The sequence below is a fragment of the Eretmochelys imbricata genome, chromosome 7 (genome assembly GCF_965152235.1).
Source record: "Eretmochelys imbricata isolate rEreImb1 chromosome 7, rEreImb1.hap1, whole genome shotgun sequence".
NCBI classification, from domain to species: Eukaryota; Metazoa; Chordata; order Testudines; family Cheloniidae; genus Eretmochelys; species Eretmochelys imbricata.
The window spans coordinates 94,467,006-94,492,401 of NC_135578.1; the positions used below are offsets into that span (position 1 = coordinate 94,467,006).

At 41.5% G+C, this 25,396-nt stretch overlaps 1 protein-coding gene across 6 annotated transcripts in view; it reads left to right on the forward strand.

The window, feature by feature from the left end:
- Positions 1-25,396, forward strand: part of CPEB3 (cytoplasmic polyadenylation element binding protein 3) — a 180,837-nt gene that overhangs the window by 138,467 nt on the left and 16,974 nt on the right. For all 6 annotated transcript variants that reach the window (XM_077822603.1, XM_077822601.1, XM_077822604.1 and 3 more), the window contains 2 exons: positions 16,057-16,175; positions 18,608-18,722. In XM_077822603.1, the coding sequence (XP_077678729.1) occupies positions 16,057-16,175; positions 18,608-18,722 (234 nt within the window). The remainder of the gene's footprint in view (positions 1-16,056; positions 16,176-18,607; positions 18,723-25,396) is intronic.

Below are 25,396 nucleotides of genomic sequence, written 5' to 3' on the forward strand. Positions count from 1 at the left end.
TCAGTTGTGTCGTGGAGGAAGCTGGCCCTTTGTGTGTTGAGTGGTTTGAGGATGGTTTCTTTGAGTTCTGATATTCCTTCAGTAAGAGAGCTGTGGCCAGATATTATGGGTCTGCCTGTGTTCCCTTGCTTGTGTATCTTGGGAAGCAAGGAGAAGATCCCTGGTGTGGGTTCATGGGGGATGAGTTTGTAGAGTTTCTCTTGGAGTTGCTTGGCAAAGCATTTGATGAATCCTTAAATTCCTGGGTATGCTGTGGTGTGGGGTGGTCTTTGAGTTCTTTATAGTAGATGGTGTCGGAGAGTAGTCATCATGGTGGAGGACTTTGACGGCATCCCCTTAGTCTGGTGGTTTGATCACTATCTGACGGTTAGATTTCAGGGACTGTATAGCTGTCCTCTCAGTGATGGAGAGATTGAGATGGATGTGATGCTTAAGTATTTCACAGTCAGTTTCTTTCCTGATGCAATCAATGTAATGATTAAGTGTGTTTTTTTCCACACTCAGTGGTGTCCAGTCAGATGATTCTTTTTTTTCTTATTATTGTCGGTGGGGACATAGTAACTGTGAATAGTGTTCCCTCTAATTTTTTACGTCCATGTGCGGAATGAAGTTTAAGTGTACCAATATGCTGGTAATGAGTGGCACATCACCTTCAGATTGGTGCACATAACAAAATTCATGTGGTGGGGGTGGGGCCGAGGGGTTCGGAGTGTGGAAGGGGGCTTAGGACTGGGGCAGAGGGTTGGGGTGCAGGGGAGGTGCGGGCTATGGGATGGGGCCGGGGATGAGGGGATTGAGGTGTGGGAGGAGGCTCAGGCCTAGGGCAGAGGGTTGAGATATGAGGGGATGAGGGCTCTGGCTGGGGGTGCGGGCTCTGGTGTGGGACTGGGGATGAGGGGTTCAGGGTGCGGGAGGGGGCAGAAGGTTGGGTAAAGGGGGTGAGGGCTCCAGCTAGGGGTGAAGGCTCTGGGGTGGGGCTGGGAATGATGCGTGCAGGAGGGGGGGGTCAGAGCTGGGGCAGAGGATTGGGGTGCAGGCTGTGGCGTGGGGCCAGGGATGATGGGTTTGGGGTGTAGGCTGCCCCAGGGCTGTGGCGGGAGAGAGGATTCCCCCCAGCACACTCTTGCCACAGCAGCTCTGGGCCAGGTGAGAGGTGACTCTCCCTGGCCGCAGCAGCTCCAGCGGACCTGGGCTGGGCCAGGCCGAGGGAGGGCCTCCTCTCCCCGGCGCGCCTAGGCTTGGCTGGGGGAAGGGCTCCACTGCCTCTCCTCCCCAGCAACTCCAGTGGGCCTGGTCCAGGCCAGGGGAGGGGCTCCTCTGCCTGCCTGCGCAGCTTACAGGGAACGTAGATTGTGAGTAGTGGTGTCATTGCTGTGAAAGACTTCTTTGAGGCTGTCAGCAGAAGAATTCTTCTAGCATTCGCCACATGTTAGCATGAATCAGGATGTAGGTACGTCAACAGAAACACTCTCCTTCCTGCATAGCTGTGTCTACAGTGGGGTTTTGCCAGCATGGTTATGTCATCTGGGGGTGTTTTTGTTTTGTTTCCCTGTCTCACCCCCCCACCCCTCCCAAGATCTCCTGACCGACATAGTTATCTTGAAAAAACTTTGTAGCGTACCACTGGCCTAAGTTTTCATATCACATCTGAGAATTTTTTAGTTATCTTTTAATTTGGATTATATTGTGGCCCACAGTAGTTACAGCTCAGAGTCTGAAGCTTTATGAGAGGAGACATCCTTACAAATGTGCAGTTGCGATATTTTTAACTAATGTTGAGGCAAAAAGTCTGGTATTTAAAAAGAGAGAGAGAGTCTCTTTTCATTGTATTTTAAGTTCTTTTTCAACCTGTATATGCTTAAGGGGGAAACTTTGCCACCAAACTAAGTAGTGAGAACTATGTATGACACATGTGCATTGATATAAATGTATTTTAATATATATAAACAGTGAGAAACTCACATGTAGCGATGCCTAGCCACCTAATATCCTTCCTAAATTTTACGTGTCTGTGGCACAGCTGAAATGTACTTTCCTTCTGAAGTGGAGGACAGCAACAGCATTCTGAATGACACTGAAGGGGAGAGGAAATGTTGGCCATAGACACATGGGCAAACTCTCAGGAAAACTGTTATGGATGTTTACTGTCAACAGAGAAGTCAGGCCCTCCATATTATTTTACATTATTTTTATGCAAATGTAATGCAATGACCCGTGTCCTATTGATAGCACAGAAGACCAAAATTCTCGTTTTATCCACAGAGTAAGTAAAACACAAGCAGCAAATTGCTAATATCCGTATGCTGTTTGCCAACTCTGATATGGAGGAAAGATTTCTAGGGGTTAGAAGTTAGTTCATTTTACATATTTTTTCAATCTGTGGCTTCTCTACTGTTATGGCCACTAAGGGTATAAGTTCTGGTCGTGGTCTCAATGACGTGGTTCACTGTCCAGTAAGAATGGAAGTTAGACTACCAAACTGATTTCACATAGGCCATTGAGCAAGGATTTCAGTTTGTAAAGGTCCGGTATTTTTCATTCTACTTCCTGCAGGAAATATGCTTGCTACTTAGTTTCCTGTATAGATGTTTTGTTTTCACTTTACTACAAAAGAAATAAAATTTTAAAAAATAGTCATTCATTGGCACCAGGAGCACCATTGTTATTTTACACATAGAGTTAAGCATACAGAGTAATTTGTTCAAAGCTTAAACAAACAGGTTGTCTCTATAACTGTGATGCAAGGGAAATCTCTCCTATGTATGCATTTTCCTGTAGTTCGAGGCTAAAGGGGTACTCTGTTCATGAAAAGCTTGTAAAATTAATGGGAATCTAGCTGTGAGATGTAAACTATTTACATTCTAGACTTCATCTGTATCTCTTATGCACCATTTATGTGGACAAAGGAATCAGCTGACAGTGTTGCACACTGCCACTTAAAATTAGTCTGTCTAGAGGAATTCAGCTTTGCAGCCCTGACTAATACATAATTTCACTCTTCTTCTGCAGTAGCTAACGTGAGAGTCCTTTCTATTTTGAGATTTCTTTAATGTTTAAATCCCCCTTTGTCTTTTGGAAATCCAGTCATGGCATGGCAACATTTTATTTTTTTTAAATGAAAGTCGTCAGATTTTTGTCATCACCTTGGCTTATTATTTTCTAAAGATCAGTTTTTTGAATATTCATTTCATCTTTGGATTTAGAAGTGTATTTATTCATGTTCAAAGAATATATTCTAATAAGGGTACTAAAGGTGACTTTGAGGGATGATCCTTTACAGTCATGGAAACAAATTCTTGAATTTGTTACAACTTTTTAAAATGTTTCTTTGAGGATTTTAAAAGGAAATTCAGATACTATTTTAGTAATTACAATCTTAAAAATAAAGATTTACAGCAAATAGTATTCAGAAAAGTTTAATGCAATGAACAAAAATAAAAAATAAGACGAAGAAAATGTGTTAATTTAAACTTTCTTAAAATAAACATTCCTTTTTTAAAAAAAATTTTTTTAGGTACCAGACACAGCTACCAACTCAGAACCATTTAAAAAAAAAAAAAGTCAAGTTGTCAGAGTTAAGACTAGAACACTAAACTATTTCACCAATGTAATTCCATATGAACTTTTTTACTTATTGGTATGGTGCAAAAAAATTTTTTTTAAATATTGAGGAGATGGCACATAGCAAACGTATCTGAAATAGGTTTTAGATTTCATTGCTGCCTTAAAAGTGAGCTGTGAGCAGGTGGGAAGACAAAAGAGAACACTCTAAACCTTCAGCCAACAGAATGAGGGCAAATATGCAGGTTTGGAACCACACTGCTGTGCTTGACTTACAGAAGCATTTGAATGTGGAGGTAGTTAAACTGTTTTCAAGCTTAAAATATTTGCATCCTATCTAAAATCAGACCTTGTCATTGGTCACAGCATCCCATTTCCTGTGTAGGATGAGGGAAAAGAATGTGCCCTTACGATACTCATAGTTTGTCCTCTCTTCTCACCCACCATATATTGGAATGCATGAGAGAGCTAACCCAGCTGCACTAAGATAGGGCTGAACACGTATGCATCTCTGAATATGACTCCTGTATCCGAATTTGTCAGAATGCCGAATTTCAGAGCAGTACTAGGGTATGGAACTGATGCAGCCCTGCTTCCAAAGGCAAGAATAGGCTTAATATTTCCCCCTGCTGACAACCTTTGAATTTCAAAATAGTGTTGTATATCAGAGGAGGCAGTTTATAGTGTGAATTTTCTGAATCTTAATTTAGAAGTTATCTCAAATGCAAAAAATTAATAGAAATGTGCTCCAAGCTGTATGAAAACATTTTTAAAATTCACTTCTGTTGTAACTAGAAGTCTGGAATGAGAGTTAAAAAAGTTTGGCTTTTGAAAATAAATTATGAAATGGGTTATTTTCTCCTCAAACAGGCCACTCTGATTGAAACTTCTCCACATCCTTGGAGCAGTTGAATGCCTCTTTATTTCTTCACCTACAATGAATGAACTAGCAAAATACTGAATATGGAATCAAAAATATTGCAAGTCTATTTCAGTTTGTGGTTTGAGACCTAAACCTGGTTGGAAAATGAGATGATTTCCTCCCCCCCCACCCTCCGCCCCAATTGAAAATGTTGACTTTTTAGTGAACAATCAAAAACTGAAAATTTTCAGCCAAAAACTTTCAGCTGAAAACCAAAATTCTTGATTTAGAAATGCTGTAATGGTGCCTCATGGGAGTTTTCATTCAGATGCCTCATGCCCCTATTCTATTCTGTAGGCTGGGCTCCCTGACTGGAATACACCTGCCATGATGCACCATGGTCTCCTCTGTTGCTGAGCTGCCGTGATGCAGCATGGGAGTTCCTGGCTGCAGTGCATCATGGAAGATGTTGTCTGGCTGGGAAGAGAATGGGACATGAGACAACAAAGTAGCATTTCTGAAATGAAATTTTTTGGGTTTTGGTTAAATTTCTTCAGTTTTCAACTGAAAACCAACAACTTTTTGGTTTTTGGGTGTTCATTTTTTATGAAAAGCCAAACTTTTGCAAGGAAAAGAGACCCTTTTTGCGAAAAGCTTTTTGTCAAAAACACAATTTTCCATCAAACAGTTGATAAAAACTTTTGGCCAGCTCATTTGATAACCAGTTATACCTGTGTCTTTTCAGTGATTGCATGTTGGGGAAAAACGTGTATCAGTAATATAAATATGGATTTGTGTATTTTGATATGTGAGCACTTCAGGAAATACAAGTATTGTGGAGCTCCACGCATCTGAATTTCACATTGCATATTTTAAATGGATGAAGTTATTTTTAATATACATTGAAAGAAATAGTAATGCTTACATCAGGAATTACAGATATGTTCCCACAGCAACTGTAACTCAGCCACTCTGCACAACACAGCACACAATGATTGATTGTTTTCAAGGTCAGGCTTGACATTGAAACAATGATTGATTGGATGCCTTCAAATACTTTAGCTTCCTATGACCAAAACAGTCACCACAGGTCCTTCTTGGACATAGCTGTGGGGAAGAGAGAGGCGGCAGCCCTTCTTACCCATAACCGGCATACAGGTGCATAGAATCATAGAATATCAGGGTTGGAAGAAGGGACCTCAGGAGGTCATCTAGTCCAACCCCCTGCTCAAAGCAGGACCAATCCCCAACTAAATCATCCCAGCCAGGGCTTTGTCAAGCCTGACCTTGAAAACCTCTAAGGAAGGAGATTCCATCACCTCCCTAGGGAACCCATTCCAGTGCTTTACCACCCTCCTAGTGAAAACGTTTTTCCTAACATCCAACCTAAACCTCCCCCACTGTAACTTGAGACCACTACTCCTTGTTCTGTCATCTGCTACCACTGAGAACAGTCTAGATCCATCCTCTTTGGAACCCCCTTTCAGGTAGTTGAAAGCAGCTATCAAATCCCTCCTCATTCTTCTCTTCTGTAGACTAAACCATCCCAGTTCCCTCAGCGTCTCCTCACAAGTCATGTGCTCCAGCCCCCTAATAATTTTTGTTGCCCTCCGCTGGACTCTCTCCAATTTATCCACATCCTTCTTGTAGTGTGGGGCCCAAAACTGGACAGAGTACTCCAGATGAGGCCTCACCAATGTCGAATAGAGGGGAATGATCACGTCCCTCGATCTGCTGGCAATGCCCCTATTTATACAGCCCAAAATGCCGTTACTCTTCTTGGCAACAAAGGCACACTGTTGACTCGTATCCAGCTTCTTGTCCACCGTAACCCTAGGTCCTTTTCTGCAGAACTGCTGCCTAGCCGTTCGGTCCCTATTCTGTAGCAGTGCATGGGATTCTTCCATCCTAAGTGCAGGACTCTGCACTTGTCCTTGTTGAACCTCATCAGATTTCTTTTGGCCCAATCCTCTAATTAGTCTAGGTCCCTCTGTATCCTATCCCTACCCTCCAGTGTATCTACCAATCCTCCAAGTTTAGTGTCATCTGCAAACTTGCTGAGGGTGCAGTCCACGCCATCATCCAGATCATTAATGAAGTTATTGAACAAAAGCGGCCCCAGGATTGACCCTTGGGGCACTCCGTTTGATACTGGCTGCCAACTAGACATGGAGCTGTTGGTCACTACCCATTGAGCCCAACGATCTAGCCAGCTTTCTATCCACCTTTATAGTCCATTTGTGCAGCCCATACTATTTTAACTTGCTGACAAGAATACTGTGGGAGACCATATCAAAAGCTTTGCTAAAGTCAAGGAATAAAACATCCACTGATTTCCCTTAATCCACAGAGCCAGTTATCTCATCATACAAGGCAATTAGGTTGGTCATGTATGACTTGCCCTTGGTGAATCCATGCTAACTGTTCCTGATCACTTTCCTCTCCTCTAAGTGCTTCAGAATTGATTCCTTGAGGACCTGCTCCATGATTTTTCCAGGGACTGAGGTGAGGCTGACTGGTCTGTAGTTCCCCGGATCCTCCTCCTCCCCTTTTTTAAAGATGGGCACTACATTAGCCTTTTTCCAATCTTCCGGGACCTCCCCTGATCACCATGAGTTTTCAAAGATAATGGCCAATGGCTCTGCAATCACATCCGCCAACTCCTTTAGCACCCTCTGATGTAGTGCATCCAGTCCCATGGACTTGTGCTCATCCAGCTTTTCTAAATAGTCCCGAACCACTTCTTTCTCTACAGAGGGCTGGTCACCTCCTCCCAATGCTGTGCTGCCCAGTGCAGCATTGTGGGAGCTGACCTTGTTCGTGAAGACAGAGGCAAAAAAAGCACTGAGTACATTAACTTTTTCCACATCCTCTGTCACTTGGTTGCCTCCCTCATTCAGGAAGGGGCCCACACTTTCATAGAATATCAGGGTTGGAAGGGACCTCAGGAGGTCATCTAGTCCAACCCCCTGCTCACAGCAGGACCAATCCCCAATTAAATCATCCCAGCCAGGGCTTTGTCAAGCCTGACCTTAAAAACTTCTAAGGAAGGAGATTCTACCACCTCCCTAGGTAACGCATTCTAGTGTTTCACCACTCTCCTAGTGAAAAAGTTTTTCCTAATGTCCAACCTAAACCTCCCCCACTACAACTTGAGACCATTACTCCTTGTCCTGTCATCTTCTACCACTGAGAATAGTCTAGAATCATCCTCTTTGGAACCCCCTTTCAGGTAGTTGAAAGCAGCTATCAAATCCCTCCTCATTCTTCTCTTCTGCAGACTAAACAATCCCAGTTCCTCAGCCTCTCCTCATAAGTCATGTGCTCCAGTCCCTTAATCATTTTTGTTGCCCTCCGCTGGACTCTCTCCAATTTATCCACATCCTTCTTGTAGTGTGGGGCCCAAAACTGGACAGAGTACTCCAGATGAGGCCTCACCAATGTCGAATAGAGGGGAATGATCACGTCCCTCGATCTGCTGGCAATGCCCCTATTTATACAGCCCGAAATGCCGTTACTCTTCTTGGCAACAAAGGCACACTGTTGACTCGTATCCAGCTTCTTGTCCACCGTAACCCTAGGTCCTTTTCTGCAGAACTGCTGCCTAGCCGTTCGGTCCCTATTCTGTAGCAGTGCATGGGATTCTTCCATCCTAAGTGCAGGACTCTGCACTTGTCCTTGTTGAACCTCATCAGATTTCTTTTGGCCCAATCCTCCAATTTGTCTAGGTCCCTCTGTTTCCTATCCCTACCTGCCACCATATCTACCACTCCTCCTAGTTTATTATCATCCACAAATTTGCTGAGAGTGCAATCCACACCATCCTCCAGATCATTTATGAAGATATTGAACAAAACCGGCCCCAGGAATGACCTTGGGGCACTCCACTTGATACTGGCTGCCAACTAGACTTGGAGCCATTGATCACTACCCGTTGAGCCCGACAATCTAGCCAGCTTTCTACCCACCTTATAGGCATTCATCCAGCCTATACTTCTTTAACTTGCTGACAAGAATACTGTGGGAGACCATGTCAAAAGCTTTGCTAAAGTCAAGAAACAATACATCCACTGCTTTCCCTTCATCCACAGAAAGAGTAATCTCATCATAGAAGGCGATTAGTCAGGCATGACCTTCCCTTGGTGAATCCATGCTGACTGTTCCTGATCACTTTCCTCTCGTGTAAGTGCTTCAGGATAGCCTTTCCTTGGCTTTCTTTTTGTTGCTAACATACCTGAAGAAACCCTTCATGTTACTCTTAACATCTCTTGCTAACTGCAACTCCAGGTGTGATTTTGCCTTCCTGATTTCACTCCTGCATGCCTGAGCAATATTTTTATACTCCTCCCTGGTCATTTGTCCAATCTTCCACTTTTTGAAAGCTTTTTTGTGTGTGTTTAAGATCAGCAAGGATTTCACTGTTAAGCCAAGCTGGTCGCCTGCCATATTTACTAGTCTTCCTACACGTCGGGATGGTTTGTTCCTGCAACCTCCATAAGGATTCTTTTAAAATACAGCCAGCTCTCCTGGACTCATTTCCCCCTCATGTTATTCTCCCAGGGGATCCTGCCCATCAGTTCCCTGAGGGAATCAAAGACTGCTTTTTCTGAAGTCCAGGATCCGTATTCTGCTACTCTCCTTTCTTCCTTCTGTCAGGATCCTGAACTCGACCATCTCATGGTCAGTGCCTCCCAGGTTCCCATTCATTTTGCTTCCCCTACTAATTCTTCTCCGTTTGTGAGCAGCAGGTCAAGAAGAGGTCTGCCCCTAGTTGGTTCCTCCAGCACTTGCACCAGGAAATTGTCCCCTACACTTCCCAAAAACTTCCTGGATTGTCTGTGCACTGCTGTATTTCTCTCTCAGCAGATATCAGGGTGAGTTGAAGTCTCCCATGAGAACCAGGGCCTGCAGTCTAGTAACTTCTGTTCGTTGCCAGAAGAAAGCCTCATCCACCTCATCCTCCTGGTCTGGTGGTCTATAGCAGACTCCCACCACGACATCACCCTTGTTGTTCACACTTCTAAACTTAGTCCAGAGATTCTCAGGTTTTTCTGCAGTTTCATACCGGAGCTCTGAGCAGTCATACTGCTCTCTTACATACAATGCAACTCCCCCACCTTTTCTGCCCTGCCTGTTCTTCCTGAACAGTTTATATCCATCCATGACAGTACTCCAGTCATGTGAGTTATCCCACCAAGTCTCTGTTGTTCCAATCACATCATAATTCCTTGACTGTGCCAGGACTTCGTTCTCCCTGCTTGTTTCCCAGGCTTCTTGCATTTGTGTATAGGCACTTAAGATAACTCGCTGATCGTCCTGCTTTCTCAGTATGATGCAGGATTCCTCCCCTCTTGCGCTCTCCTGCTCGTGCTTCCTCCCGGTATCCCAATTCCCAACTTACCTCAGGGCTTTGGTCTCCTTCCCCTGGTGAACCTAGTTTAAAGCTCTCCTCACTAGGTTAGCCAGCTTGCTTGCGAAGATGCTCTTCCCTCCCTTTGTTAGGTAGAGCCCGTCTCTACAGAGCACTTCTTCTTCTTGGAACACCATCCCATGGTCAGAGAATCCAAAGCCTTCTCTCTGACACCACCTGTGTAGCCATTCGTTGACTTCCACAATTTGACAGTCCCTACCCAGGCCTTTTCTTTCCACAGGGAGGATGGACGAGAACACCACTTGCGCCTCAAACTTCTTCGCAGAGCTGCATAGTCTGCAGTGATCCGCTCAAGGTCATTCTTGGCGGTAGCATTGGTGCCCACGTGGAGAATCAGGAAGGGGTAGCAATCTGAGGGCTTGTTGAGTCTCGGCAATCTCTCGGTCACATCATGAATCCTAGCTCCTGGCAAGCAGCAGACTTCTCGGTTTTCCCGGTTGGGGCGGCAGATAGATGACTCAGTCCCCCTGAGGAGGGAGTCCCTGACCACCACCACCACCCTCCTTCTCTTGGGAGTGGCAGTCATTGAACCCCCATCCCTAGGACAGTGCATCTCATGCCTTCCAATCGGTGGAGTCTCCTTCTGCTCCCTTCCCTCAGATGTATCATCTAGTTCACTCTCCACATTAGTACCTGTGGAGAGAACATGAAAACGGTTGCTCATCTGCATTGCTGGTACATGGACGCTCCTCTTTCTTCTTCTGGAGGTCACATGCTGCCAAATTTCTTCACTGTCCTTCTGTCCCTGCTGTGCAGCCTGCTCTGATTCTTCATAATGTTGTGCCCGTAGAAGCATATCCTGACGTCTGTCCAGGAAATCTTCAGTTTCTCTTATACAACGCAAGGTTGATACTTGTTTATCCAGACCTTGAACCTTCTCTTCCAATATGGAGACCAGCTTGCACTTTGTACAGACAAGGTCGCTTCTGTCCTGTGGAAGAAAGACAAACATGGCACATTCTGTGCTGGTAACAACAGCTGAACGCTCACCATCCATATTACATTCCTTCTAAGAGTTTCCTCAGCTGTTGCAGTAACTACTCAGTGAAGCCTGCAAGATGAACGCCTCAGTGGCCTCTCCCCAGGCGAACTCCCAAGCAAACTCCCTCTGTTAGCCTCTCCGCTGTTCGCAATTGTCACTTTCTCTCTGTGGTAGTGGCCTTGCTCTAAGGGTCCAGATAATATTTTTTTAATCAAAATCAAATTGGTTTAAAATAAATAAATAAAACAAAAGATCCATTTTAAGCAGAGATGGCTCAGAACTCAACTTCCAGGCAGAGGAAGGAATTCATATTCAGTTTCTCAAATATGAACCACCTCCTATGGTTTTAGCTGTGGGAAGAAGAAACCTTTATTCAGACTCAGGTGCAGCTGAAATATTATGAGAATGACTGCCATGACACTGGGAATCTTGAAAAGTTCATCTTATGAGATTGTCTATTTTTTTGTCAGAAGAATGTAAAAATAGCTCATTTTGGCACCATTAAACCTGAACGCTCTCTGTTTTTCTAGTTCAGACACCAGCCTAAATCTCATTTGGATGTGCATCTGAATACCACCTGCTGTTTTCTTGGCTGTATCTGAAAATCAGAAAAAGGCAGAGGATAAGTTTAAACACCAGTCGTCCTTGAGGATATATAAAAATCCTTCAAGATGATCTGTGAAATGCATTGTATAATTGCATACAACTACATAGGGTATGGCTGAGAGCTCTGTTGCCTAACAGCCAAAGCTATACCTTCCAAACCACATGTTGTGGTGTCATCTCCTAGAGGGAATAATATGGTCTGTTCCAGAGAATTGCAAATTATAGCCATTTAAGCACAGGTGGATATAATTGTGAAAAGATGTTAGTGCATTACAGTTGTCAAAGTACATATTAGCTTTTCATTAAAAGGCTTGGTTGGTGTTATAATTCAAAATGTTCTTCTGTTTTTCCTGATACAAAATACATATTTGATATTTAATTTAAATTGCATCTTGTGTGATATAAAACTTCCTTGTGCAATGTTAGCTTAAGCATGGAGCAAGTGGTCTTCATGGATATTTTCTAGTTAACTTTTGTATAGTTAGCGTTCAGGGAACACCTTCTGCCACAGGGTTCTATTCCAATACAAATAACAGTTAATTCTTGGGAGTCTATTTGAGCAAGGAGTATCTGAGATCTTAATTTAAAGATTAGTATAATCTTTAACAAACACAAACAACCTTAAATACCAAAAAGAGGATAGATTTTATGCAATGAATTTTAGTAGTAACAATACTTCACACATTCAGAATACTTTAAACACTAATTCTAAAATAAATACTGTAGGTTTCCTATCTCAAGGTGGTTCTCTCTTCTGACTTTTTGCCTCCCTAAATATTTTGATGAATGTGATTTTTTTTTAATTAATTTAACTTTGGCAGATATAGATGTTTTATTCAAATCCATATAAGTTCTTATGTGTGTTTATCAGTATAGTATTTGAATTTAACTTCAGTTATTGAATCACAACTTTTAATTATAGTGGAAACCTGATTTCTGGAGGTCTTGGATGCCCAAAACCTTTCAAGAACTGCAGGAGGCATCAGGTCAGCAGGTTTTGAAGTCCTGTGTTAGCTTTTTTTGAGAAGCTGATTGGGTGGCCCAGCAGAGCTAATAGGGGAGGGCTGTCATAATCCCAAAGCAAAGTGCATAGAATTTCATTTTCAGAGACTCCTTGCAGTCTCCTTATTTGGCAGAGGTAATATGCACTAGAAGAGTAAGGCAGCACAGGTCTTGCATTTGGGGCTGATTTTTCTGACTGCAGTATATAGGGTACTGGAGTCAGGAGAGGAAACTAAATTCTGACGTACCAGGACTGCATTTGTAGTTTAGCAGCTGAACAGAACAAGCCAAGGATTTTTTGTTTAGGGTAAATTTAATTGGATTATAACTACAAATACAATATTTACTATATCCAAAAACGGCATTCGGGTCTTTCTGCCACCCGTTCAACAGAATCTTTACTGTGAGGTAAGAAACTCAGGTGCATCTGTGTAGATTCTGATAAGAATCATCCCAAACCTTTCCCCAAATCTTGAACTAAATATTTGCTGTTTGTTTTACATGGATGGCATTCAGCTGCTGTGGTAATGAGGAGCAGTATAAAAAACTAACATGTATAGATTTTTTTTCGTTTCTATCTTCCAGGCTTTGTGTTCCATCCAGGAAAGAAAACACAGTAACCAAACATACTGTAAGAGAGACTGTTCAGTCAAAATGTCCAAATGAATTTTGCAGACCAAAAATATTACAATGTACGGACAAGCATCCACATTTTGGTGTGCTTAGCTTAATCTCTGAACTGTGAGGTTATTTAATAACAAGTGGAAATATTGGTTAAAACCAGAGCATTCTTAACATTTGGGGCTAATTTTTCTGACTGAAGTATGTAGAGTATTGAAGTCTGCCTATGAGTTTAAACACCATGCCTCCACCCCAAAAAAATGAATTGACCAATGAAATATGATCATAATGAGTTAGTGGTGGATGGTGAAGGACTACTATAGTCCAGGGGTGAGCAAACTATGGCCTGGGGACTGCATCCGGCCCTTCAGATGTTTTAATCCGACCCTCTAACTCCCGCCGGGAAGCAGGGTCCGGGGCTTGCCCCGCTCCGGCGCTCCAGCCAGGGAGCGGGGCTGGAGGCTTGACCTGCTCTGCACATGCCGAGGCTCCGCACAGCTCCCAGAAACAGCAGCATGCCCCCCCTCCGGCTTCTACATGTAGGGATAGCCAGGGGGCTCCGCACGCTGTTCCTACCCAAGTGCCGCCCCCACAGCTCCCACTGGCTGGGAACCAAGGCTGCAGAGACTGGGCAGTGCGCAGAGCCACCTGGCTGAGCCTCTGCATAGGAGCTGGAGGGAACATGCCACTGCCACTGCTTCCAGGAGCTGCTTGAGGTAAGTGCTGCCTGGAGTTTGCACCCCTGACCCCCTCCCTTGCCCCAACCCCCTGTCCCAGCCCTGAACCCCCTCCCACTCTCTGAACCCCTCAGTCCCAACCTGGAGCAACCTCCTTCACCCCAACCCCTCAGTCCCAGCCCCAGCCCGGAGCCCCCTCCTGCACCCTGAACTCCTCATTTCTGGCTCCACCCCAGAGCCCTCACCCCTCCTGCACCCCAACCCCCAATTTTGTGAGCATTCATGGCCCGCCATACAATTTTCATACCCAGATGTGGCTCTCAGGCCAAAAAGTTTGCCCACCCCTGATATAGTCTCTTCCAAGTGTTCAGTTTCAAGCAAAAAAAAAAAAAAAAGAAAGCCATTCTTCACAGTAACTACTTCAAAATTCTACTTGAGCTCCTCTTAACTGCTGCCTCCCCAATAAAACTTGGGAATGCAAATAGGCCTAGCCAGGTGCCCTTTGAGTCAGTGCCCCGACTGAGAATCTTCTGCTAGCAGTCCTCCTGTGTTTTGAGAGGAATGCTAGCTCAAGCAGTTGCTACAGAATTGTGTGAAGAAAGGAACTCTCTATAAGGTAGGTAGGGTCGAAACTATGAAGGTGAAAGCCAATATCAAAACAGTGAGTGGGAAATCATCTGGTAGCTACACCAAATTATTCAGCACAGGTGTAACACAGACTACTGGAAATCCCCCACAACTGGGCAGCTGCATTCAATACTAGCTGTAATTACCAAATGGTCTTAAGATCTAATTTAGTGTAGTAGCATTGCAGTAATTTAGCTTTGAGGTGACAAAGGTATGAATGACTGTGGTGGTGAAAAGCAAAGGCATTAAGCATAACTGATTAAAAACTATTTTGTCAGACTATCCTGAGCAGCTGGGATCCAAGAACAACCCCTATTTACTAAAACAATGTCAAATTATATACATTATTAAATATAAATCAGTGGACTCTACTGCATAGAAAACTTTGTCAAACCCATTTCATATTATTATTTTACTGTCTGTTTTATGAAAATAAATGCTAGTTGCACTTCTTGAACAGTAGTCAAACATGAGGACATGTACATTTTTTTTTTAATTGACTGATCTCTATGCTCACATTTTGCATTTCAAAGTTTAAGGAAACTAATGCCAAAACTTTTATTCTCTTTATTCCAAAATTTAACCTGTTAGGGATACACGTTAAGAATATCTGAGGCTTAACTTTATACTGTACAAAAGTTTGTCTCAATATCTCAGTATCTCAACTAAAATAAAAATTTGATTTAAAATATGATATATTATTAGCAGAGTATTTGTGGGTCAGAAGGCACTCCAATTCTCAATCCATAATCTTTCAGTTGTTTACAGCTTTCCCTCAAGATTATTTTATTTCAGCTGTTTTTTAGAGGGGAGGTTTAAAGACAGTCTGAGCCTTTGAATGTCTGAATGACTGTTTAAAGACAGTCTGAGCCTAAGCATGAGAAAATTTCATTATCTAAAACAAGTAGTAATCTTTTATGTATGTGGCAATTTAAATGTCCAAATTCAGTAAATCATGGGTCTTCAATGAGGACTGCGTAAGTTAGGAGATTTGATTTAAAAATATATTTAGGAAATAAAGCTACAGTATGAATGAATGAGAATATACATTTTTCCCTTCCCAACATATGTATGTTCAGATTATCGAAAATTATAGAAATTTTCAGATTATCTGCATGCAGGTTGTCTTTTCATGGACCTTCCCACATAGTATTTTCCCCCTTGTATATCATCTGAAACTGCCTCAACACCATCACTTTATTTAAGATGACGAATACTTGTAAGAGCACAAATAGAGATCTATTATAGTTGTGGGCTAATCTTCCACAATTTTTTCTGTTTTTTCCAGCCATTCTGTGTTTGTTTGGAAACTTTAATGTATATAAAGAAAACAAACTTTCTGAAGACTTTTTTTCTCCATTGTGGTATCAACACTGTATGCACCATCAAAACAAAAATGAGTGATCGTGGGGAAGCCTGCTTTCTCCATGTGATCCTATGGCAGGATTCCTTATGAAAGCATTTTATTATTGGATTAACTTCAGTACAGTTAGCAACAATATTACATGTTTATTGCCATCTATGTATTGGGACAAAGTAATTCAGAATCTTCGTGAATTATCAAAACCATTTGCTTACAAAATATTTGCAGTTCTCAGATTTTCTTTTTTTGTGTTCTGTTTTGACCCATCTTTCAAAAGTTTTCATCTTTTTTTTTTTTTCTTTTTGTGCCTTTGTCCTTTCCAAGGTTATGCCTTTTTGCTGTTCCAGGAAGAAAGCTCTGTACAAGCGCTGATAGATGCCTGTCTAGAAGAAGATGGAAAACTTTACCTATGTGTGTCAAGCCCCACCATCAAGGACAAACCAGTAAGCAGTGTTCAGAGTGCCTCGGCTCTTAACCAACTTCCCCTTGCCAATTCAAAAGCAAATAAATATGCAAGCATTTTCCCCCGGTGTAACTGGTTATGTTGGTGTTCCTCTACTAGGCTTACCTTCTTACGTTAGCATAATTTGGCTTCTTCAGAAGCTAATGAATGCCACTGTTTAATTAAACTTTTATGTTGGTACTTCCAGTACCATATGGTAACAGAATGTGTTCTGTTGCTCATTTTTTTTATAGGTGACATTGTAAGGTTTTTTTATAGGTGACATTCTTTGCCTATACTGTTTTATTTTTTTTTAAAAGCCCCTATGATTTAAAAAAGAAAACTCTTTAATAATTTAGGCAGCCTTGCGAGTACTTCATTGCTTTCAATTCTGCATATGCTAGCTAAGGAATTTACAATCTTTCATGCCTTTCACTTACTGTAGCAAGTTTGCTTTGACCCAAATTTGGTTTATAAAGAAAGGTTTATTAAAACCAGTGAAAAGCATATAGTTGTATACTTCTGATGGACAAATGAGGAGTAGGATAATACCAGAAAGAAGGAAAACATGTTTGAAGTATATTCTTGCTGAGTCATTTTGCTAGAGCTAATCAAATTTTAACTGGATTCTTCTAAAGGGATTTTTTAAATCAACATATGTTCAGGCAGGTTTTCATTGGTATAGAAAATTAAATATATTTTTTTCTAGTTAACATCCCTCAAAATGTGTTGCTGGTTGAATGTCTGATACCTTTTAGTATTTCCCCCCTTTTTTTATTCTAAATTGCTTCCATAAAGACTCCCTATAATCAAGGATGAACAATTATCCCTATTACTACTGAATCTGTTAAAAATGAGCTATTGGAAAAGACCTAGTTACTAAGATCCTGTTTTTAATTTTATTTAGAAAGTAAAGTGGCATTGTAAATGTAACCCTGGCTTTTGGTATGTAAAAACCAAGCATTTTTATGTTGTCTGCAATCAGAAATGAGTTGGTGGATAACCGCTTCAGCTGCTTGCATATAATGGTGCATTACATACGTGATACAATTTCCACTATAGCACAACTGGCTTATATTACTCAGGGTTGAGCTAGAATAGAGACTTAATCTTGTTAAATTAAACAAAGTGGTCCATCCTGTTTATAACTGCCAATGGGACATTACAAGAAACTCTGGAATTGCTGGCACTGTGTTAAATCCTGGAGGTAGAGACTTCTTCTGTACTACCAGTGTTTAAAGTGGACAGGTTTACATAAAGAGGGGCTAAAAACTGCATGTGTGGTGGTGGTTTTAAGATAGATCGTTGCTACTTTATTAATTTACAGGAATGACAACATCAGTTTAGGCTATTAATGTAAAGTATTTCTCTAAACATGTAGTTTGGGCCTAACTTTCTTCTGCAAGGGGTAATGTCAATCATTTACCACCTGTTTACATCTGTAATCATGTGCACAACTATTTATCACCTCTTTCAATTTTCTTTTTAATTGGACATACTGTATTTAGTCAATGGGGCTAGTCAAGTAAGTAAAGTAGTGTATGTGCTTAATATCTTGCAGATTGGGGCCTTCTTTATAGAATTGTAATTATTATTATATATGTTAAAGTTATTATACTATATGCATAATCCTTCCAGAGTAGTCCTTAACCAAATTCATATAAAAGGCTCACAGGGGCCATTTTGAATCAAAAGATTAGACCTTGCGTGGGTGAATGAAAATTGCAATGCAATGGCAAATGGAAATGATGCTTACACATTTCACTTATTCAGGGGGTTGTAGTGGTGAGCAGGCTTATCCAAGTAGCTTTTGAGCAGAATTCTTAGTTCTGTACAATCTGAAGACTTTCTGTCTAACTGTCCACTATCTGGCTGCTTAACTAAACTGAACAAGTGCACTTACATTTCTGCAATCCTCTTATTTTAAACACAGGAATTAATTCCACTTCCTCTTCCCTCTTTTTCAACTTTTAAAATTATATGTGACTAGAAGAAAGCTGAATGTTCAGCCTGCATCCTTAAGTTCACTCTATAAATGATAAAGCTCTGAATGTCCTTTTATATATTCCGTATTCTAATAAAGGAGGCTGGAGGAGGAAGCAGATTAGGGAGAGAATGGGGTAGCTGCATTTGCAAGAGGAAATCTAACTCAAGCCTGGCCTCTAGAGGTGATAAATATACTGTCCACCTTTTTCAAGTAAACACTGTAAGGTGTACTTTCTGAATACCTACATAGATAAATGATGTACTTGCATCGTTTTTACTTTCACATTCTATCATTTTACTATTTTATCTTAAAAAAATGTGAATATAGGTATGTACATATATTCTAATCAGATTTTACATATGTAAATGTTTAGCAGCTGATTCTTATTACTTTGTGTAGGGTAAGTTAGCAATGAAGTAAAGAAAAAGTTGACCTCTTTCTTTCAGGTGCAAATTCGACCTTGGAACCTAAGTGACAGTGATTTTGTAATGGATGGTTCTCAGCCATTGGACCCGAGAAAAACTATCTTTGTAGGGGGAGTTCCACGTCCCCTCCGAGCTGGTGAGTTGAAATAGAAGAAAAGTTAGGCCAGACCATACTATCAGTAACTGGTTTCAGATTCTGAGACAATGACGTTCCATCTGTTTCAGAGATTTTTGAAGAATTTGTGGTTTACTTTCTAAGCATATCAGTTTCTTCTGTCCTTAACTGTAAGAATATAACTTCTGAGAACTTCTGATCTTTGAAATTAACTACTAGTTAAGACAATGAATCAATTGTTTAGTACTATAAATTAAGTATAACTTTAAGGCTCAAATTTTCATATTGTCCTTGAATTTGGGGGTTGCTTTTTTTAAGTTGACCAGTTCAGTTAAGTATTTACTTTAAGCTCCCACTGACTTAAATTGGGGTTGTGGTTGCTCAACATCTCTGAAAACCAGACCAGTTCTAATGAGGCCATTTAAACAGAATGGGCCTAACTGTTTTTGTCTATATTATTTTCTCAGCCTGTTATGAATTGTAGTTCATAGTTGAAAAATGCTTTCAAACAGTAAATTTAGAATTTTTCCAAAGCACGACAACCCATTTTTTGGTATTGATGTATTAATTTGCAAGCTTCTAAGATTAGTTTTAGAAATTAATTTAGAACATTTGAAAGCAATACAGCAAATCTTTTTTTCTGAATTTTTTGGGTTCCTTGCACACTGACGGTACCTCTTTACTGTGACCGATATCATGGTTGCTTATTTTGGACTGAATTCCTACTGCCAGTTCATGAACTGAAGGATGACTTTTCATATTTTATTAAAGAATCTGGGAACTTACTAGTTACTAGATTATGCTGTTTTTTCGCTGTCCACCTGCATGGTGTTGGAGTCTATTTTGTTTGATAGAATTACTCTAATTTGGGGAATTGCATTAAAAACATAGGAATTGGCATACACAGTTATCCCTTAAAGTGATACCTATGTATCAGACTAAAAGTAATATAATTAAACAAATTTCCATACCAGTGTTATAAATAACACCCGCCACCCTCACCCCCCCACGCACACACAATTTGTAGTAGTTACTAGAATTAGAACACAAATTTAGTTTACTTATTTACTTTTTTGCACTTCAGCCTGGAAAATAAAAATAACTAGCCTGGTGTAATCAAGCATAATTGAAGTTGCAGCTAGCAAGGGATGTGAAGGGTAACAAAAAGGGTTTCTAAAGGTATGTTAGCAACAAGAAGGTGGTCAGGGAAAGTGTGGGACCCTTACTGAATGGGGCAGGCAACCGAGTGATAGATGATGTGGAAAAAGCTGAAGAACTCAATGCTTTTTTTGCCTCGTCCTTCACAGACAAGGTCAGCTCCCAGATTGCTGCACTGGGCAGCACAGTATGGGGAGGAGGTGAGCAGTCCTCAGTGGTGAAATAACAGGTTAAGGACTATTTAGAAAAGCTGGACATGCACAAGTCTATGGGGCCAGATGCAATGTGTCTGAGGGTGTTGAGGGAGATGGCTGATGTGATTGCAGAGCCATTGGCCATTATCTTTGAAAACTTGTAGTGATCGAGTGAGGTCCCGGATGATTGGAAAAAGGCAAATGTAGTGCCCATCTTTAAAAAAGGGAAGAAGGAGAATCCGGGGAACTACAGATCAGTAAGCCTCACCTAAGTCCCCGGAAAAATCATGGAGCAGGTCCTCAAGGAATCCATTTTGAAGCACTTAGAGGAGAGGAAGGTGATCAGGAACAGTCAACATGGATTCACCAAGGGCAAGTCATGCCTGACAAAACTGATTGCCTTCTATGATGAAATAACAGGCTCTGTGGATATGGGGAAAGCGGTGGACATGATATACCTGACTTTAGAAAAGCTTTGATACGGTCTCCCACAGTATTCTTGCCAGCAAGTTAAAAAAGTATGGATTGGATGAATGGACTACAAGGTGGATAGAAAGCTGGCTAGATCGTCAGGCTCAACAGGTAGTGATCAATGGCTAGATGTCTAGTTGGCAGCCGGTATTAAGCGGAGTGCCCCAGGGTTCGGTCCTGGGATTGGTTTTGTTCAGTATCTTTATTAATGATCTGGATGATGGGATGGATTGCATCCTCAGCAAATTCGTGGATGACCCTAAACTGTGGTGAGAGGTAGATACACTGGAGGGTAGGGATAGAATCATAGAATATCAGGGTTGGAAGGGACCCCAGAAGGTCATCTAGTCCAACCCCCTGCTCGAAGCAGGACCAATTCCCAGTTAAATCATCCCAGCCAGGGCTTTGTCAAGCCTGACCTTAAAAACCTCTAAGGAAGGAGATTCTACCACCTCCCTAGGTAACGCATTCCAGTGTTTCACCACCCTCTTAGTGAAAAAGTTTTTCCTAATATCCAATCTAAACCTCCCACACTGCAACTTGAGACCATTACTCCTCGTTCTGTCATCTGCTACCATTGAGAACAGTCTAGAGCCATCCTCTTTGGAACCCCCTTTCAGGTAGTTGAAAGCAGCTATCAAATCCCCCCTCATTCTAGGATAGGATACAGAGGGACCTAGACAAATTAGAGGATTGGGCCAAAAGAAATCTGATGAGATTCAACAAGGACAAGTGCAGAGTTCTGCACTTAGGACAGAAGAATCCCATGCACTGCGACAGGCTGGGGACTGACTGGCTAGGCAGCAGTTCTGCAGAAAAGGACCTGGGGATTACAGTGGATGAGAAGCTGGATATGAGTCAACAGTGTGCCCTGGTTGCCAAGAAGGCTAACGGCATATTGGGCTGCATTAGTAGGAGCATTGCCAGCAGATCAAGGGAAGTGATTGGCACTGGTGAGGCCACATCTGGAGTATTGCGTCCAGTTTTGTGCACCTCACTACAGAAAGCATGTGGACGAATTGGAGAGAGTCCAGCGGAGGGCAACGAAAATTATTAGGAGGCTGGGAGCACATGACTTATGAGGAGAGGCTGAGGGAACTTGGCTTATTTAGCCTGCAGAAAAGAAGAGTGAGGGGGGATTTGATTGCAGCCTTCAACTAGCTGTAGGGGGGTTCCAAAGAGGATGGAGCTTGGCGGTTCTCAGTGGTGGCAGATGACAGAACAAGCAGTAATGGTCTCAAGTTGCAGTGAGGGAGGTCTAGGTTGGATATTAGGAAAAACTATTTCACTAGGAGGGTGGTGAAGCACTGGAATGGGTTCCTTAGGGAGGTGTTAGAATCTCCATCCTTAGAGGTTTTTAAGGCATGGCTTGATAAAGCCCTGGCTGGGATGATTTAGTTGGGTTGGTCCTGCTTTGAGCAGGGGATTTGACTAGACCTCCTGAAGTCTCTTCCAACTCTAATCTTCTATGATTCTAGTTTCACTTTCAAGGTTCTCGTGCACTAGCGTAACACAGCCACGCTTGAATTGGCATAGCCAACTCGGGTAGGCAGAATAACCTTTAGTGCCCCTACATGGAGCCATAGAGCTGATTTTGTGAAGGCTTGTTCTTCGTTCATCCACAAAAGATCACTTCCACCTCCAATTTCTACTAAGAACCTAGATTTGCTCAATGCTGACCCTAAACCTCAGTCAGCCTGTTTCTGTCCCTTTTCCATCGTTCCCTAACCAGCCTGTTCTGTACTGCCTCTTTCCCATCACAGTCAACCTGTCCTAACTTGTAGATGTTTAATATATTAAAAAATAAAATAGCTATGTTCTATCTTAAGAGTGGGAAAGAGCAGCAACTGATTGTAAAAGGGGTCTGAATCAAGTCAATCTGTAGAGGGTGCCAGAGGTACTAGAACTGCCCCTGTATGTAGGAAATATTAAGTGGAATGTTTCATATCTATACAAAATCAGTGTATATTTTAAAAAAATACACTTATGTAATTAGTTTTAGTTGGGATTTTTAATGTTTAAAAAAAACCTAAGTTTGAGGACCAGTTAGATAGTGTCCCTTTAAAGTTTTTCAGTTTATTATTTACTATTATTATATTTGTATTCTTATAGTGCCTGGCAGCCCTAGTCCTGGACCAGGACCCCATTGTGTTAGGTACTGTACAAACAAATATAGCCCCTGACACCAAACACTTTATAGACACTGTTAAATCACACTGGGCTCAAAAAATAGGTCTGGTTAAATAAAATATATAATATTCTAAAGGGTTGCTCAAAACTTACTGTTAATATTGTACAAGTTTTAATGAATTGTTTGGATTTAAAATATTGCCCTACGATGTTTTCAAACTTGAACACTGCTGCAGTGAGTTAATGCATGAGAATCTGAACATGGAACTGGCTAGAAACTCTCTACAAACAAACTTACATTGGCAAGTCTATTTTTTCCCAAGGGGAGCTGAAAATTAAGGTTTGTAACATATATTAGGAAATTGGTTTTAAATAATAAAATTTTTAATCTGACTGTCCTTTTTACAAACTCACTAAATCATAGTCTAAACTAGTTTCAACTTGATATTTATTATAAGGGCCCAATTCTGAAAGCTGTACACGTGTTAATCATATTATGTTTAGTGGGGTGTTCAAACCATCAAGTTTTTAAAATTTGCACTAACCAGTGACTATAGTGTATTTCCATGCAAATATTGATGTGTATATATGGAGGCTCCAATACTCATGAAATTATCACAAGTATTGTGATCTTATGAACATCAAGATGCAGCTCAGAAATTCTTCTTCAACCACCTGCAGCTTCTGCTTTGGCTACTTCTGCTTGGTCTAATTTTGGTTGTTGGGTTTAGTGTGCAGGTGCTAGGTGGTGTTGGTGGCCTGTGATATACAGGAGGTCAGACTAGAGGATGTGGTGGCCCCTTCTGGCCTTAAACTGTATGACTCTGACCCCGATCCTCATTAACTGAAATAGGAGGGCAGAGAGGACCCTGGCAGGCGCCCTCTTCTTGTTACCAACACAGCAGCTTTCCCTGGAGACTGGGAGGAAGCTGGAGGGCACTGCTGTACCCTGCTGTTGAGTGGGGCTGGGAGGGGATCATTGGAACTTGCTGGAAAAGTGGCATTTTGTGGTTGCAGTGCTGGAGCCTGCCAAGTGAGTGAAATAGAGGTGCTTATGTTTGTTGTGGGGGTTATGAGGAGTAAGGACAATCCAGTGTATGCAGCATTTTGCCTGTACTGGGGTGTCATGGTTTGGAACCTGCCAGGAGGGGCTGCAGGGCTCCATTGTTCAGGAAAAGAATGCTTCCATCCCAGCTACCTAGCTTGCTGTTGCTTGGGGAAGTGATATTCCTACAGTAAAAGAAAAACCCTCTTCATCGCTGTAGGCTGCATTTATGCTACAGGGTAATGCCAGCATAGCTATGGCGCTATAGCTATGCTGTTATGAGTTCCTATAGTATAGAGGGGCCTCAGTCTATAGAACTTTATTGCGAGTCACTAAATGGCATTATTGCAAATGGTATTGTGATCTGAATGTATAAAAGTTAACTCTTAAAGAAATGTTTGTCAGCTGTAATGTAGCGCTTTCTTGAAGTTGAACATTATCACTAGTAAAATTGGTTCTTTGCCTGAATTTCTCTGTCTAGAATAGGGTGACCAGATGGCAAATGTGAAAAATTGGGACAGGGGGTGGAAGGTAATCGGTGCCTATATAAGAAAAAGCCCCAAATATCGGGACTGTCCCTATAAAATCAGGACATCTGGTCACCCTAGTCTAGAAACTGTCTAAGACTTTCTTGAGACTCCTCCTTAGGCATAGAGTTGAAGTCTTTGAATCATGCTCTGAGGACTTCAGTAACTCAGCCAGAGGTTATGGGTGTATTACAGGAATGGGTGGATGAGGGTCTGTGGCCTGTGATGTGCAGGGGATCAGATTAGATTATCACAGTGGTCCCCTCTGGCTTTAAAGTCTATGAAGATTTTACATGGTGCCAATATACTAGCCTACTTTTGGTGGCTTACCATCGTTGCACTAATGTACCCTTGAGAAGGAGAGATGTTTTTTTCTGTTTTGTAAAAGATGGGCTATATGTCAAAAAAAAAAAAAAATTACAGTTTTAGGTAATTTTAAATTCCAGTTTTTCTAGGTGACCTATGTAACCTGGATTAGCTTCTGAGCTGTCAAGTTAAGAGGTTGTCATAAAACAACAAGATAAAAACTTAAAAGAACTCTGTGCTTCTACTGCTAGATTTATAAAAAACCTTAAGAAATTACTGCATTGGGGAATCTGAAAGGCACCATCATCTGGAGATGTTTTCTCTTACTTATACATTTTTAATGACACACTGTGCATGTCTGACATATTGCAAATTTCCATTCCATTCTTTATACATTCTCATTCCGTGCTTTCCTTTTCAATCATTTTTGCTGTCTTCTCTTTTTAAAGCATAGTCTTAATTGTACCAAAGCCTAAGAAGTTAAGTATGTTTTCCCCACTGATGTTTTTTTGTTGCAACTGTAGTACTAGGACTATATTTCTGTACCTATTGAGACAAGAAAAATGAATTTTGGAAAATCAGATGTCTGGGAAAATTTTTAGTGACCCTTCCAACAGAAGTTTAAGGTATATATACTCTTAGACAGTATCAATATGGCATACATGGATTGTAATCCAAAGGCATTCATCTCAACCAGTAATAAAATAATATAGCGAGAGAAGTAGTAAGATACTCAAAACCCTCTTCTCTCTGGCACAGGATTTATTGCTTTAAGTATATTTAGAAGTTCCTGCTTTGCCAGATTCTTCTAAAGGATTGCTACAGGGTATCTCTGGAGAGACAACAAGAGAGAGTAGCTACCAA